This window comes from Desmodus rotundus, chromosome 7 (genome assembly GCF_022682495.2).
Source record: "Desmodus rotundus isolate HL8 chromosome 7, HLdesRot8A.1, whole genome shotgun sequence".
NCBI lineage: Eukaryota > Metazoa > Chordata > Mammalia > Chiroptera > Phyllostomidae > Desmodus > Desmodus rotundus.
In genome coordinates this window covers 99,627,343-99,643,156 of record NC_071393.1, presented here as the reverse complement: position 1 = coordinate 99,643,156, position 15,814 = coordinate 99,627,343, and the positions used below count along the sequence as shown (strand labels likewise).

Sequence of the window (15,814 nt, the reverse complement as noted above, 5' to 3'; positions counted from 1 at the left end):
AATCTGCTTATTCTATAAATAAGAACAGCTTCAGAACTTTTCTCAAAATCTCTCTTTCACACTTGCACTCCTGTACACTATAAGATATAGGTAAGAGTTAAATACACTATAAGATATAGGTAAGAGTTAAATCTTTGGAATCGAGACAGAGCTAGGTACATATCCTTGATCTCCCACTTAGCAGCAGTGGGAACTTGGGGGAAAGACCAATTTAAATCTCAAATTCTTTGTCTGGAAAATGGGTTGAATTAGCTTGAGTGCCCCCCACTGCAGAGCCAGAGTCTAGGACTTGGGGCTGGTGGTGAGGGTGATCTCAGACAGCAGAGAGGTAGGAGGAAAGAAAATGCGACAGATGAAGAGGAGAAGCCAATACGGTAAGTTATTGGGCTGGTTGCTATTCTGAATGACTGAGGCTCCATCCTGCCAGAGACTCTCTGAAAAACCATATAAAGTATACTCCAGAATTATCCTCTGAAGGGTGGGTGCCTGAGACCCTTGTCCCTCACTGGCTGAGGATTGCCCCACGAGCACTAATTTCCCCAGGGCGAGAATGAGCTCATACAGAAATCTCCACCACAGCTGTGGCTGAAATCAGAAGTAGGTCACCGGATGTGACACGAGGCACAGAAAGTACCTGCTCTGGGAAATAAACAATATCCATATTACAGAGTTTCGTGAGCACTAACTGAAGTATCTATAAAAGGTTTAACATCGTGCCAAGCACATAGTTAAGTGCTTAATGTGTTCACTTTACTGTTGCTGCTGCTGCTGTTATCAGTATTATTATCATCATGATTATCATCATTGTCCTTTCTTGAGTGAGGGACAGAGTTAAAGTTGTAGAATGGAACATAACCCACACCCTATCTCTTCTATACCACAGCCTGTACGATTGTATGATTGACCGTGACCTCTGGCCACTTGTTGTAGTTATTATAGATTATTATGGTACTTTTATTTTCTCCCTGTGTGTGTGTATGTGTGTGTGTTGACATTTGGTCACAAGGAAATGTCATATTCGGTCAGTTGTATGGGGTAGAAAAAAGGTCGCTAACCATTGCTCTGCAATAGTGCTCTCCAACAGAACTTCCTGCATTGATGAAAATAGTCTCTATCGCTGCCCAATACAGTAGCCACTAACTGCATGTGGTTATTGGGTACCTGAAATATGCCTAGTATGGCTGAGGAAGTCAGTTTTTAATTTTATTCAACTCTAGTTAATCTGTATGTAAATTCAAATAGCCACCTAAAGACACAGTGGAGGACAATTAGAAATAGTGTTCTCAGTGGATCGTGGAAGGCCCCTTCTCCTAGAGCTACGGTGACAGCAACGTGGCCAGTGGTGCATTTCATCTGAACCCTGAGCCCACCACCTCTCACTGCCGAGGTGGAGAGTGAAGCTGCAGGGACACAAAGCTGGTACTGGCTCGGGGAGGAGAGGCCAGAAGCTCCCTGTGGCCACAGCTCCCTGTGGCTTTTTGTCTACTGTTCTGTGCACATAGCTGACTGCTGACTATTATGAAGGGGAGGGCTTCCTGCTTACCTGCCTTTGCAAACTCATAAGACCAGCTCTTACTACTTCTATCTACCTTGTCCCATTTCTCTGCAGGCATTTGTTCTGTGCTCACAACCCATGAGCAGTCATTGCTGAGTACTTACTGAGACCCCAGGAGCTGTGTGAGACACTGAGGAAGATTAAAGAGGGGCCTGCCCTACTGCTGTTCTCTATTCCTTAGATTATGGTGACAGACAAGTTTCTCATATAACGAGCTACTAACTTCAACAGCACGGTCTCTGGTTGGTAAGCCACCTCTGCCCCCCTGCCCTCGGCGTCCTGTGTCCTAGAGCTTCTCACTGTGACTGGTAATTGACAATTTACTTGTCTACTTCCTCCACTAAAGCACAGCTCCACGGGGGCTGGGACCTCAAACAGTGAAATACCAAACTGTCTGAGGCTGACAACAAGGGCGACAGGAGTTGGGAGAGGAAAGATAGTGCTCCTTGAAGCCATTCATAAACAACCTGGAACTCAGACTGGGCTTGAGCAAGGTTTATTTACTTGAGGAGTTGAGAAATGGCATTCCAGAAGGATAACGTCATACGTAAAGAGATAGGAGATAGGACTGCAAATGTATTCACAGGAGGTAAGATGAATGAGAAGAGAGTTTAGAGAACCAGGCAGGGTTAGTAGGGTGGGCCTTGACAGCCAGGCATTTGAATGTGGACCTGTCTTGTGGGTGGATAAGAGCACCCTGAATTGGAGCCCTCTGTGCTTCTGAGCATGGTGAAACCCGCGGTTACATCAGTGAGTCTGTGAAGGTGTGGTTGGCACCACTTGGTTTTGCATTTAACCTTTGCTCTCTCCTCCTCTAGTAGGAGTACTTCAGTTTCCTGAGAGCCACTATTCTCCTTGTGTGGCACAGTGATGTTACCTCTTTGCCTAGCTTCAGGGATGGATGGACATGTGAACCAGATCCAGCCAATAAGAGTATTGGGAAGTGTTTCACAGATTCAGCCAGGGACTGTTGTTGGAACTGTTATCTTTCTTCTCTGATTGCTAAATTAGTGAGTTGTAAGGCTGGAGTTTTCTGACACTACCCTGATGCTGCAGGGTTAAGAGTTTATCTGAGAATTAAACCAGTGCAGAGGAAAGCAAAGGCAGAGGGATGAAAGAGACATCTGATGACATCATCTGAGCACCTGGATCCAGCTGAGCCTGAAGTAGCCTCTATTCCTGAGCTTGTCAGTTATTAGCTAGGTTTAGTTAGTTTCCTGACACTTGCAACCAAAGAGGTCCTGATTAATGAATACACAGTAGTAGTGGGATGGCTTAAAGTGGAGGAGATGAGAGTCAGAGTGCTCACACAAGCAGGTGGTGGCTGGAACTCAGACGTGAGGCATTGAGGGTCTCCACCAGGGGCTATGGAGGTAAAAAATAAAAAAAGGAGTTGAGTTAAGAAATAAGGAACTATTTAATCTTTTCTTGTCTTTGAAAGTTGTACAAGCACTGTCCAATAATTCTTTATCACCTCTTCCTTTGTGGTGCCCTTTACAGGCTGTCTTTCATTTGGTTTTGGCAACTTAGTGAGGCACGCGAATCAGGTATTCTTGTCCCCATTTTATAGCATGAAGAGGTTAAAGGACTTGCCGAAGGCCACACGGGAACTCGGGCCTGATTCTGATTCTCTAGCTCATGCTAGATGGACTCTTGTTTGCTTGCATATAGTATAGACTAAAGTCACCAGCCACTGTCTGTCACCTTAGCGTGGAGGTACACTGCCCACTCCTCCCTCCCCACCCCCCAGGCTTCTCTTATTATGGACATGGAGAAAGAGTAGGAGTTCTTACTGAGGAAAGGCCTGGGAGCCCATGACCCCCTTCATTAAAAATAAAGTCTGCCTGAGTCTCCTGGTTCTAAATAGAAGAAAATGTAGATTTGGGGCAGAACCAAAGGGAAAGGGATTTCCCTTGGCAAATTATTTGCAATTTGTGGATTGGAGCTGACCCAGCTCCAATTCCCACGTCATTGAGAGCGCTAAAATGTGACCAGCTTATTAAAGAACCAGAGCTGGAGGCAATCCTCCCACGGGGCTCAACAGAACAGGAGCAGAGTTAAAACCCACGAGCTTTCTCCTCAGTGACTCATGTCCAGGAGCTGCCTGGATGCTCGCCCTTCGGTTTTATGTTCACGCTCGGGCAGCACTTCCTGCGCTATAGAGATTAGAGCAAACACATTCATGATTGGCATGTGTCTTCCTTAGGCATTTTGAAAAGCTACCTGTTGTCGTACAGTTGACCCTTGAACAACACAGGTTTGAACTAGGCAGGTCCACTTGTATGTGGGTTTTTTTTTTTTTCCAATAAATATGTACAGTACTGGAAATGTATTTTCTCTCCCTTGTGGTTTTCTTAACATTTTTCTCCAGTTTACTAAGAATGTAGTATATAATACATACAACATACAAAATGTGTGTTGACTATTTACGCTGTTAGTAAGACTTCTGGTCAACAGTAGGTTATTAGTAGTTAAGCTTTGGGGAATGAGAATTCGTACACAGATTTTTGACTGCATGGGGGAGGGGTGCATTGCTCCCCTGCATTGTTCACAGGTCATCTCTACTTAAGTTGGTAGTCTCCAGACTATAGCATGCAGCGAGTATATGTTCTTAAGTGCTACTGCCAGAGATTCTGAGTTATATGGGGCCTGGTGTCTACTTTTTTCATATACGCCCCAGGTGATTCTGAAGCAGGTGGTGCAGGGGCCACGGTCTAACAAACAGTGATGTAAATGACAAATGCACAGACTGTAGTGGCCCCTTCATCAGAGGTTTAGCGATGCTGCTGTCATTGGCGCAAGTCCCAGGAGATCCAACATTTCCTTTCTTGCTACCACGGTCTATTACTGCCATAATTTGAAGGACATAAAGAAGCCTTTCTTGAGTAGGAGTATCTCTGAGGAGCTGCTGAATCTAGTTCTAAGCCTTCATCTTCTCCAGTGCTCCTTTCAAATCATGAACCACTGATGAAGAATAAATAGCGCTTTGTGTTCCTTTTTTTTTTTTTCTTTTTTGAAAAGGAAAACTCCCCGGTGGCATACCTACAGCATCTTAGAGTACAACGCAGCTCCTGTCTCCATGGTCTAGCCTACCAGAGCCCTGGGGGTGCCCCCATCATTTCCTCTGTGCCCAACCCTGTACCTGAGATTTGGGGACCAGGGAGAAAGGTTTGTAAACAGCCTCGTGTGAGTTTTTTCCTTCCTTGGGACACCTCTATTAGCAAAACCCTGAAGAAAATTGATGAATTCCTATGTCCACATCCACCTGATGTGTCATCAACCTTCCCAAATTAACCAGTGGGGGGACGGTCCCCAGCCCTTCGCAATAAGATCGACTGCATATGAAGTGAGTCTGAAAATTCCATTTATTAAAACAAATAAATGGTCCACGTGGGATGAAAATGTACATATCACATTCAGGTCTTCCTGCTTCATCATTTCTGTATTTTCCTCTCTGAAAGACACATTCCATAGATCTTAGATGGGAAAAACATGAACAATTTTTGGGCTGGGAAAACATTAATGCATATATGTAACAATTCAGCATTGCCAGGAGCAGCTAGAAACAAATATTTAAAAAACAGAGAGAGTACAAAAATTCCTTAACACAGCATGCTTGATTCTCAAAATTCCATTTGTGCGTGAGCGTATGAAGAAATGGTTTTTGTTTTTTCCTTGGTAAGCAATCTCTTTCAAATATTATTAGCAAATTAGCCTCAGATCAAAGCGCTTATTTACAACCTCTGATTTAAATAAAACAATATTTGGTTTAAAAATTGAAAAAAAAGAAAATGGAGTTAATATTGAGGATAATGCATTTTTTAAAAAGTATGAAGGTTATTGTTACTATTTAACTAATTCTATGTCAGATTTCATTACCAGTCAATACATTATACACACAAATTAGGGACTTTAATAATTGAAATAAGTTTCCCCTTAAGATAAAATTATGCTGGTGAAAATGATTGTTGAATCTCTAAAAGAATTAAAACTTTTTAGAGGCATAAGTAATCATAAAAGTTTTTTTCCCCTTAATAACTAAAACTATCAACAAGCTAAACTCATATAAACACCCTTGTATTATAAATCCATACTGTAGGACATGAAATTATGAAAAAGCCAAAACATTTTCCTTAAACTTAATTTCAGATGGGCTGTATGTTTACTACCTTCTCTATCCTTTTACAAACAAGGTCACATGAAGTTTGGAACTTCCTTAACTTTTAGTTACCAGAGTTGTATTGTGATGCTTCCTAAAGTTTTAATTCCATTTTCATTGTCCCAAAGATCTAGATTAACATGAAAATATAGAGTCCTTCCGAGAAAAATAAGTGGTGTGGATTAGGAAGCTCATCAGGGTCTTACCATGATGCCTTAATCACCACCACAGAGTGCTTATTCACAGCTGTTTTTATGTGACCACATGTTCAATTCATATTTTGGCTGATGTAAAGATGGACATGGTTTTAGTTGATTCCACAGCATTGCTGAGCTGATGGTACCACACTGTAGCTCACTACATGCTCTGCCAGGGTTTGCCCTCTAAATCTTCATCTGTGTCCTACGGACTATAAAAAAAATCCCAAAGTTTGAACAGAAGTATCTGGTTATAGAAGTGCATTCATTCCATTCACAAATATTTCAGTATTCTCCTTGCTTTACCCCAGGTGTGAGCTTTAATTGGATGCATTTATTCTTTTACCAGCATGCCCATAAAAAGGAACTAAGGAAAATATTTACCAAGTCTGTTTCACAATCTGTCTTGGCATGTTAGGTCTTTTTGTCTTTTCCTTTAAAAAAAAAATGGGGGTAAGGAAAGAGAGGAAAATAAAATTAATTGGGAAATGGCCTTTTGGGATTTTGAAGCAAACAAGATGTGCTAGAGGCTTCCAGTGCCTCCCATTGCTGATGGAGACTAGAGCTGCCATGGAAAGTCACTGTCAATGAATGTCACCTCTTGGGAAGACAGGGCTCTCGCTGCAAGGAAGTCGTACATAAAGTTGAGAGACTCTAACAAACAAGATGGAGAACAGAAATGGAGGAAAGGTTCTAGTGGAAAAATAGGGGAGAGACACACAAAGACCATCTCAGTAGAAAAAAGAGCCCGACCCCCTTTGGTGGAGGGGCCCTTGGGGGCCACACCTGCCCCCTTCTCCCAGGCAGGCAAACAGCTGGGATTCTGAGAATGAGTTTTGTCTGGTGCCATGGGTTCATTTCTCCTGATACTTGGAAAAACAAAAAAATAAAAACCAAAAACCAAACAAAAAAAAAGGGGCCACATTTTTCTTAAGAGCACAGAAAGAGTTCTTTCAATCTAGAATTTATGTGATTTGGGGAAAGGAGGAATTTGCTCTTTTTGACAAAAGCACCTCCCAGCTCCTGGTGGAGCCTTAACTCTCCTGCTTGGCAGTACCTGTGACGCATGGATCCCAGATAAAACCCAGATGCTTTGGATTCTGGAAATCCTGTTGAAGAGGCATTTATACCACTGATAACTAGGAGGTATTTTAGGCGTGGCTAAGGCTCTGAAGTAATCTCAATTTTCAAGATACTGAGTTTTTTCCTTCCCAGCTTCTTTTCTCTCTCATTCCTTTTTCAATCTCTAGAGTAAAACAACAAAACTTCTGAATGGATGTAACATAAGGACATGTTCATGCAAGAGTACTCAAAAACTGTCACAAATACATGAAAGCACCAGTCACAACACATGATTTACTTTTACTTGCAGAATCAAAGCTATCATGTACAAATGGTAGGAATAGTGGTAAGAGAACACAGACAACCGGCATTGTTTTTGTTACTACCATGAGGATAAACCACGGGGAGTATCTCCCTAAACATTTTGGGTGCTCATCCTTGGAGTTCAGTCTCACAGACAAGTCCAGCCTTATCTCTGTACTACTCTAGTGGGGAGGGGGATAGAGAGAGGGTCAGGGAGAAAGGGAAAACGAAGGCACAAAGACTAGACATCAATGCCATTAAACCGAACCGCAGTTACACTGGACAACTCAGCTGATCAAAGGGTATTCTAAAGGCAATATTCATTCCAAAAAGGTCATACATATCTTAGCTCAGTACAGCGGTCTGTTTGAGTTTTTATTTTTTAAATATGAAGCAGAAACAGAAGGTTTGGGGAGGGATAGCAGAAAAGGAATGACACAGATTTTATCTTTACATTGTCCCCTCCTCCAGGCAGCTCTGCAGATACCAGAGCTCCTAACTCAGGGTGTGGATTGACTTTCATTGTCTTAAAGGGGACCAGTTCTTTAAACATGCATAGCCTGGAGTTCCCAGGATGGTTGTCCTCCCTCTATTTAAATGCTGTGGACTAGAAAGGCGCCCACTTTGCTAAAAACTCTACATCAGTGTCCCAGGAGCCCTGAGGCTCTTCAGGCTCCTCTTGAAGACTTAAAGGATGGCACAGAAAAACTTCTTCTCCCTAAATGGGTTCTCTGAAGCCGGAACGGGGGTCAGGAGGGGGTCTTCCTTGGCATGAGCTTCACAGTAGGCCATCAAGTCTGCAGCTGCCTTGGATACCTGGAAAGGAAGACAACCACCGAAACTTTAGATGAAGCCTCGATGCAAGTGCAGTCAGTCAAGGCCCAGTCACTGATGTCCAACTTCCCTCGAGAATTCAGGTTCAAATCCTAACCCTACCACTTACTAGCTCAAGTGAGAGTGAAGCAAGATACTTAACCTCCATCTGCAAAGAAGGGAGTTGATGCTCTTGATCTCACAGGATTGCTGCAAGCAGGTCCAGGACCAGGGTGAGGGAATAGGCACTTAGGGCACAAAACTGAAGGAGATGCATGTGGTCAGGCTATCGAAAGTATCAGCTCTGCATTGTACAGCCCTGGGAGTGGGTTATCCAATTTATTGGCATTTAATTGTCCATATCATTCTTGTATGATTCTTTTTACATGGTATTTGTGTGGTGTCGGTTGTAATGTCTCTTCTTTCATTTCTGATTTTACTTATCTGTGTCTTCCTTTTATTAGTCTAGCTAAAGGTTTGTCTACTTTGTTTATGTTTTCAAAAATCAGCTCTTTGTTTTATTGATCTTTTATATTGTTTTTCTGGGTTCTATTTCATTGGTTTCTGCTCTGATTTTTGTTATTTCTGTTCTATTTGCTAGTTTTGTGCATAGTCTTTTTTTTTTTTAAGTTTCTGGAGGTGTAAAATTAGATTATTTTAGATCTTTTTTTTCCTTAATGTTGGCATTTATTGCTGTAAATTTTCCTCTTAGAACTGCTTTTGCTGAATACCATAAGTTTTGGTATGTTGTTTACCTTTTTTTTTGTTTGTTTTAAGATTTTTTTATCTCTTCTTGATCCATTGGCTGGTTGTTCAGGAGTGTATTGTTTAGTTTCTACATACTTGTGGATTTTCCAGTTTTTCTCCTGTTACTGATTGCTAGTTTCATACCACTGTGGTTAGAAAAGATTCTTGGTATGATTTCAACCTTCTTTAGTTTGCTAAGACTTTTTGTGATCTATTATTTAACCTATCCTGGAGGTTGTTTCATGTGCACTTGAGAAGAATGTGTATTCTGCTGCTGTTGGATTAGATGTTCTATATAAATTGGTTAGGTTCATTTGTTCTAATGAATAGTTAAGGTGAAGTCCAACATTTCCTCTAATTTTCTGTCTGGGTATCTATCCATAGTTAAAAGTGGGATACTGAAGTCCCACACTATTATTGTATTGTTGTCTATTTTTTCCTTTTGGTCTGTACATATTTGCTTAATATATTTAGGTGCTCCAATATTGGGTACGTACATATTGATGATTGTTATATCCTCTTGATGATGAACTAACCAACCCCTTTATCATTATACAGTCACCTTCTTTGTCTCTTGTTACAGTTTTTGGCTTAAAGTCTCACTCTTTAATAGGCATTATATTGCTTATAAAATATTTTTATTGTGTTTCTATTTTTTTCCAGACATTGACTCAAGTTTTCTCTTTTGATCTACATAATAATCCTGAGGTAGAAACTGTTATCCTCCTTTTAAAAATGAAAAATTAAGGCTCTGCACATTGCGTATGTCATATAGCAAAGTACACAGCAGAGAAATAATTTGAACCCTTATTCTTTTTTTGCTATTAAGCCACAGCCACCCACATACAAACTACTCAAATGCAGGGCTAGTTCTAAAGGTTGATTAAAATTCCTTGTGCATCTTTATGAAATGCTACTATGACAGAATGAAAGGAAACATCCTGTTCTTGTTTTTGTTCCTCTAAATAAAAGCAAAGGACAGACTTTCAGAATCTTGATTACTTTTTTTTTGTGCCTTTCATGGTTTGATCCATAGTCATTATTGCACCAAACAGGAGCTTAGCTGAGACTGGACAATAGTAATATCTGAAACTCACTTGCTAAGAAGAGATCCGGCACCATCATCACTCATTTGCAATGCTCGCACACAAATATGTGGCAGGAGTTCTCAAAATCTCATTATGAAACGGAAAAGTGTCATTCTGGGAAAAAATTAATAGCTTAGAATTTCTCATTTCTTATATTTGAACAGTTGATTCTAGATAGATTTCTTTCTCAAAATATATTACATGTTTTACCTTGTTTCCTTAACTAGATTGCAATCTCCTGTGGGTGACAGGCCAAAACAATGCCAGAATCCTAGCAGTGATTAAAGTAATCGCTTATATTTACCTGTCCTTGCTATGTGTCAGAACTATACTAACCACTTTACAGTATCTCATTTAATTCCTACAACAGTGTTATAGGTCATGCTATTATTATCTTCATCTTTAGTATGTGAAGTTAAGGCTTCATTAGGTGTTTGCCTTCCATCTCACAGCTCATGAGTGGCTGAGTCATGGGTCTCTGTGTTCCTGACTTAATCTCTATGAATGTGCTTCCTTCCTAACCCGTAGCTGTCCTCCTTGTTGCTTACCTTACAATGATTCACAGCAACAGTTTGCCTGGCAAATCTTGCTTTCTGATGATTCCTTTTAACATTTTGCACACAGTTTCTTTTACATTTTACATGCCTAGGTCAACTTTTTCCATAAAGATTTCCCCAACTGCTCTAGGCAATCTCTCCCTTTACTATCCCATTGATTCTTCCAAAATATCTCAAATTTGTTCTCTGTTGTCATCTCTATTACTATTGCCCTAGTTCAGGCCTCCACCTTTTCTCTCCACGATTACTGAAATAACCTCCTAAGTTAAAATTCCCAAGGGATCTGCTGTAGACTGAATGTGTCTCCCCAAAATCATATATTGAAAAGTTAATCACTGATGTGATGGTATTTGGAGGTGGGGGCCTTTGGGGGGTGATTAGGTCATGAAAGCAGAGCCCCTGTAAATAGGATTAGTGCCCTCATAAAAGAGGCCCCACAGAGCTCTGTTGCGTCTTCCACCATGTAAAGCCATAGTGAGAACACAGCTTTCTATACCAGGCAGCGGGCCCTCATCAGACACCAAATCTGCCAACACCTTGACCGAGGACTTCTAGCTTCCAGAACTGTGAGAACTAAAATTCTACTATTTATACGCCATGTAGTCTATGGTATTGTGTTATAGAAGCTCAAATGGACGGACACAGGATCTATGGGTAGAATTCAGGGGTAGTCTATGAACTTCAATGATTAAAAATAATTACATCTTTATTTTCACTAACCTTAATAGAAATTTAGCATTTCTTTCCATTATAGATGTAAACAACACACTACAATAGCAGTTTCTGTGAGTTAGTTGCCAATAGAAATCAGATATTTTCTCTCATGTTAGTTATTTGAAACATCTCAACATTTCGTTCATGTTCACTCACTTTACAATTTTAGACCCACTACTAGATCTTATATAATCAGTTAATAAAGGAATATGCATATAACTAGATCACAAATATTTTCCTAAAATATATATTTTTAAAGATTTTATTTATTTATTCCTAGAGAGAGGAGAAGGGAGGGAGAATGAAAGGGACAGAAACATCTATGTGTGGTCTCCTCCCACATGGCCCCAACCAGGACCCGGCCCGTAACCCAGGCACGTGCCCCAACCAAGAATTGAACCGGCAACCCCCTGGTTTGCAGCCCAAACCCAATCCACTGAGCCACAGCAGCCTGGGCTTCCCAAAAATATTTTGATGAACCATATTTCAATATAATTAGTTTCCTTTGTAAATTAAAAACATTATTCTGAGAAACCATATTCTTCAACAGACAGCCAAACAGGTTTAGGGCACAAAGAAATATTTAAGAATCTTGGTTTTAAATAACTTTTCTTCTTTCATAACTGTGCCAAGAGTAGTATTCCCCATATGCAGCTAGAAAGATATTTTAAAAATGTACATTGGCTCATATCACTCCCCTATTTAAAACTCTCAATAGCTTCCCATTGCACTTGGTAAAAAAACAAAACATCATAAAATGACCCTCGGGCCTTGCCTGTGCTGGGCCTGCCCACTGCTCCAATTCCATGTTGTGGTATTCTCTCCTCCCCACATAGGTCTCCTCTAATTCTGCAAAATTTTCGAGTTCTTTTCTGCCTCAGAGCTTCACATATACAATTTCCTGAAATATTCTTCTCCCCATCACCCCAGCAGGCTGGCTCTTTCTTTTCCTCCAGGAGTCGGCTGAAATGTTGCCTCTTTGTAGAGTCTTCACAGAACACTTCATCCCATAATGACTTTCCTCATTATTCTCGCTCAGAGGACCCTGCTCTGTTCCTTCATAGAGAAACAGTTATCACAATACATAATTAGGATCATTCTTTATGTTTTTTTGATATATGTCTTTCACTTTAAGCACTGTGCTCTGTGACAGCAGGAACCAAGTTTGCCTTATTCACCACTGTGTAATTGGTGCCTGGCATGCAGTTGATACTCAAATAATTGCCGAAAGAGTTCTCAAACATTATCTTATTCAACAAGTATTTCGTTAAGGTAATATTTACTGAAAACCTAATATTCCTGACATAGTCTAGAGGCTTGGAATTAGGGAACAAAATTCACAAAGATTCCTGTCCCTGTGGAACTTACGTAGTATTGTAGACTTCCAATTCTGATCCTGAAGGAGTCACAGAGACCAATTAAACCTTCCTGTTTGAACTTAAAAATTTGAAAAAATATATGAAAAACTGTTTTTAAATGTTATATAGCAGGCAGCAAAGATAGTAATCCCTGAGAGAATGGAGACGGGATAAGCCTTACTGCCTGAAAGGGTTTCCAGGCCTCAGCACAGGTAGGAAGTACCCAAAGAGCTCAAAGTGTCCCCGAGTTGAGGTGATGGTAACAGGGGAGAAAGATCTGGTGTGGGTGTTGAGGGTAGGGGAGAGCACTCACACTCTGGAAGCCTTCAGAGGATTCCTTTGAGTCTTTAGCTGAATACTGATAAGCACATTTATGGAAGACAATTGCTTGAAGCTGTGCAAAGAATTTCAGAAAGGCTCAAATGAAACAATCCCTGATGAGCACATAAGGTCCAAATAATTTGTGTCTCCATTGGACAGAGTAGAAAAACCTCACAATAAATGGGAGATTGAGTACAGTCCTAAGAAGGGTATTGTTTCAGTCGTGGTACCAAATAGGCTTAGGTTAAAGGCTGTTATAGGCTCACCTATCAAAGTTTAAAAGTAAGCCTTGAATAAATCAAAATGTTTCTAAGTAACTTAACTGCACCACAGAGCAAAACTAAAATATTTAAAGGACTAAAATAACTTCAGCATGCCACAAGATAAAATTCACAATGTATAAAATGAAAACAACAAGAAAAAAACAGGCATGAAATAAGTAAGAAAAAAAATTTCTCCTATAATGAGGAGGAAGAATTAATCCAAAGAGTTCTGGCCAAGATGGAGGTGTAGGTAGAAACCCTTCGTTTCCTCGCACAACCAAAAGGAGAAAACAACCAATCTAAAATCAATAAGCAACCATAAGTGCCAGAAAATCAAACTGCATGGAATTCCGACAACCACAGAATTAAAGAAACAGTCAAACAGGACAACCAGACCAGCAGCACCACAGCGCTGCAAGGAGGGTTGCCCCACCCTGGTGAATACTGAAGGCCCTGCCCCCTTACACCTTATCAGGGGCTCCGAACAAAGAAATAGGGCCAAAATGAAAGAACAGAGCAAAACCTCAGAAAGACAGCTAAAGGAGGAGGATATAGCCAATCTATCTGATGGAGAATTTAAAGCCCTGGTAATCAAAATGCTCACAGAACTGATTGTGCTTGGTAAAAAAATGAAAGAACAAATGAAATACCCAAAATGAAATAAAGCAAAATATTCAGGGAAGAAACAGTAACAGGAAGGAAATCAGAACTCAAAGCAATGATTTAGAACAAAAGGAAGAAATAAACATCCAACCAGAACAGAATGAAGAAACAAGAATCCAAAAAAATGAAGAAAGGCTGAGAATCTCTGGGACAACCTGAAATGTTCCAATATCCAAATTATAGGGGTGCCAGAAGGAGAAGAACAAGAGCAAGAAATTGAAAACTCATTTGAACAAATAATGAAGGAAAACTTCCCCAATCTGGCAAAGGAAATAGACTTTTAAGAAGTTCAGGAAGCCCAGAGAGTCCCAAAGAAGTTGGACCCAAAAAGGAACACACCAAGGCACATCATCATTAAGTTACCCAAGATTAAATACAAAGAGACAATCTTAAAAGCAGCAAGAGAAAAGGAAAGAGTTACCTACAAAGGAGTTCCCATAAAGCTATCAGCTGATTTCTCAAAAGAAACCTTACAGGCAAGATGGGGCTGAAGAGAAGTGTTTGAAGTCATGAAGGGCAAGGACCTACATCCAAGAATACTCTATCCAGCAAAGGTATCATTTCGAATGGAAGGGCAGATAAAGTAATTCCCAGCTAAGGTGAAGTTGAAGGAATTCACCATCACCAAGCCATTATTATATGAAATGTTAAAGGGACTTATCTAAGAAAAAGAAGATCAAAACTATGAGCATTAAAATGACAACAAACTCACAACTATCAACAAATGAACCTAAAATAAAAGAAAAACAATGAAAACAAAAACTAAGCAAACAACTAGAACAGGAACAGAATCAGAGAAATAGAGATCACATGGAGGGTTTTCAGTGGGGAGGGGGATAGGAGGACTGGGGGGCAAAGGTACAGGGAAAAAGCATAATTGGTAAGCATTCAATAGAAGAGGAGAGATCAAAAATGGTATAGGAAACAGAGAACTCAAAGAACTTATATGTACAACCTATGGACATGAACTAAGGGGGGGAATGCTGGAAGGCTGGGGGGTGCAGGGTGGAGGGGGGACAAAAGGGGAAAAACTGGGAACACCATAATAGCATAATCAATAAAACATAATTTAAAAAAAAGAATCCAAAAAAGACCCAGAATGGACACAGTGAAAAAATTAGTAGATAAAGATAATATTAAAATAGCTGATGTAAATACTGTCCATATAATCAGAAATATAGAGGGAAGCAAAAATGATAAAAAGAGACATGGGAGATCTTAAAAAGACACAGATCAAATCTCTGGACATGAAAAATATACTAGATGAAATCAGTGTCAGATTAGATGCTGCAGGAGAAAAAATTAGTAAAAGTGAAGGCAACAAAGGGAACTCTCCAAAGTGAAGCAAAGAGAAAACAGGATAAAAATAAACAGTACACACCGAGCAAGGAGACCACTTTAAGTGATCCAATATGTGTGTAGCTGAAGTCCGTGAAGGAGAGGAGAAAGACAGGGGGTAGAGGGAAGGGAAAAATATCTGAGGACATAATGGGGGAAAATTTTTGAAATTTGATGAAAACTACAAACCTCACAGGCTCAAGTAATTCAACAAACCCCAGATAAAGAAACATGAACCAAACTACTCCAAAGCACAGCATAATCAAATTGCTTACACAGTACTTGAGTGGGAGAATAAAGGAAACAGAAAATAAAACATAAAAAATTGCTAGAGGTAATATTAGAAGGTACGAAGTTTTATAAGAAAATAAAAGTAAAGTAGGGTAAAAGGGATTGAGAGTGTGTGTATTTGGGGAGGATGGTGAGGAGCCGGTGGTAGAGAGTGAACTGCTGGAACATGTCCTTGATCAGGGAGATGAAACTTACGGGCAAGTGAAGGAATGTACTTCTGGTAACAGCAAGGATCTTCCAAATCAACAATTGCTAAAAGCCCACTATCCAGCAGCCTCACTGAACCAGACTAGGGCTAAAAACCAGGGAGTAACGGGAAGGGGTCGCTAGACAGTCCCAAAAAAGGTCACTAGAAAGTCCCCCAAAAAGGTCACTAGACTGTGAT

The 15,814-nt window shown here is 40.3% G+C and overlaps 1 protein-coding gene across 3 annotated transcripts in view; it reads right to left on the bottom strand.

Moving 5' to 3' along the window:
• Nucleotides 1–4,902: 4,902 nt before the first annotated feature.
• GNG2 (G protein subunit gamma 2) overlaps nt 4,903–15,814 on the bottom strand; it is a 105,551-nt gene continuing 94,639 nt past the window's right edge. For all 3 annotated transcript variants that reach the window (XM_024568312.3, XM_024568311.3, XM_045201949.3), the window contains one exon: nt 4,903–8,092. In XM_024568312.3, the coding sequence (XP_024424080.1) occupies nt 7,964–8,092 (129 nt within the window). In that variant the 3' untranslated portion in view covers nt 4,903–7,963. The remainder of the gene's footprint in view (nt 8,093–15,814) is intronic.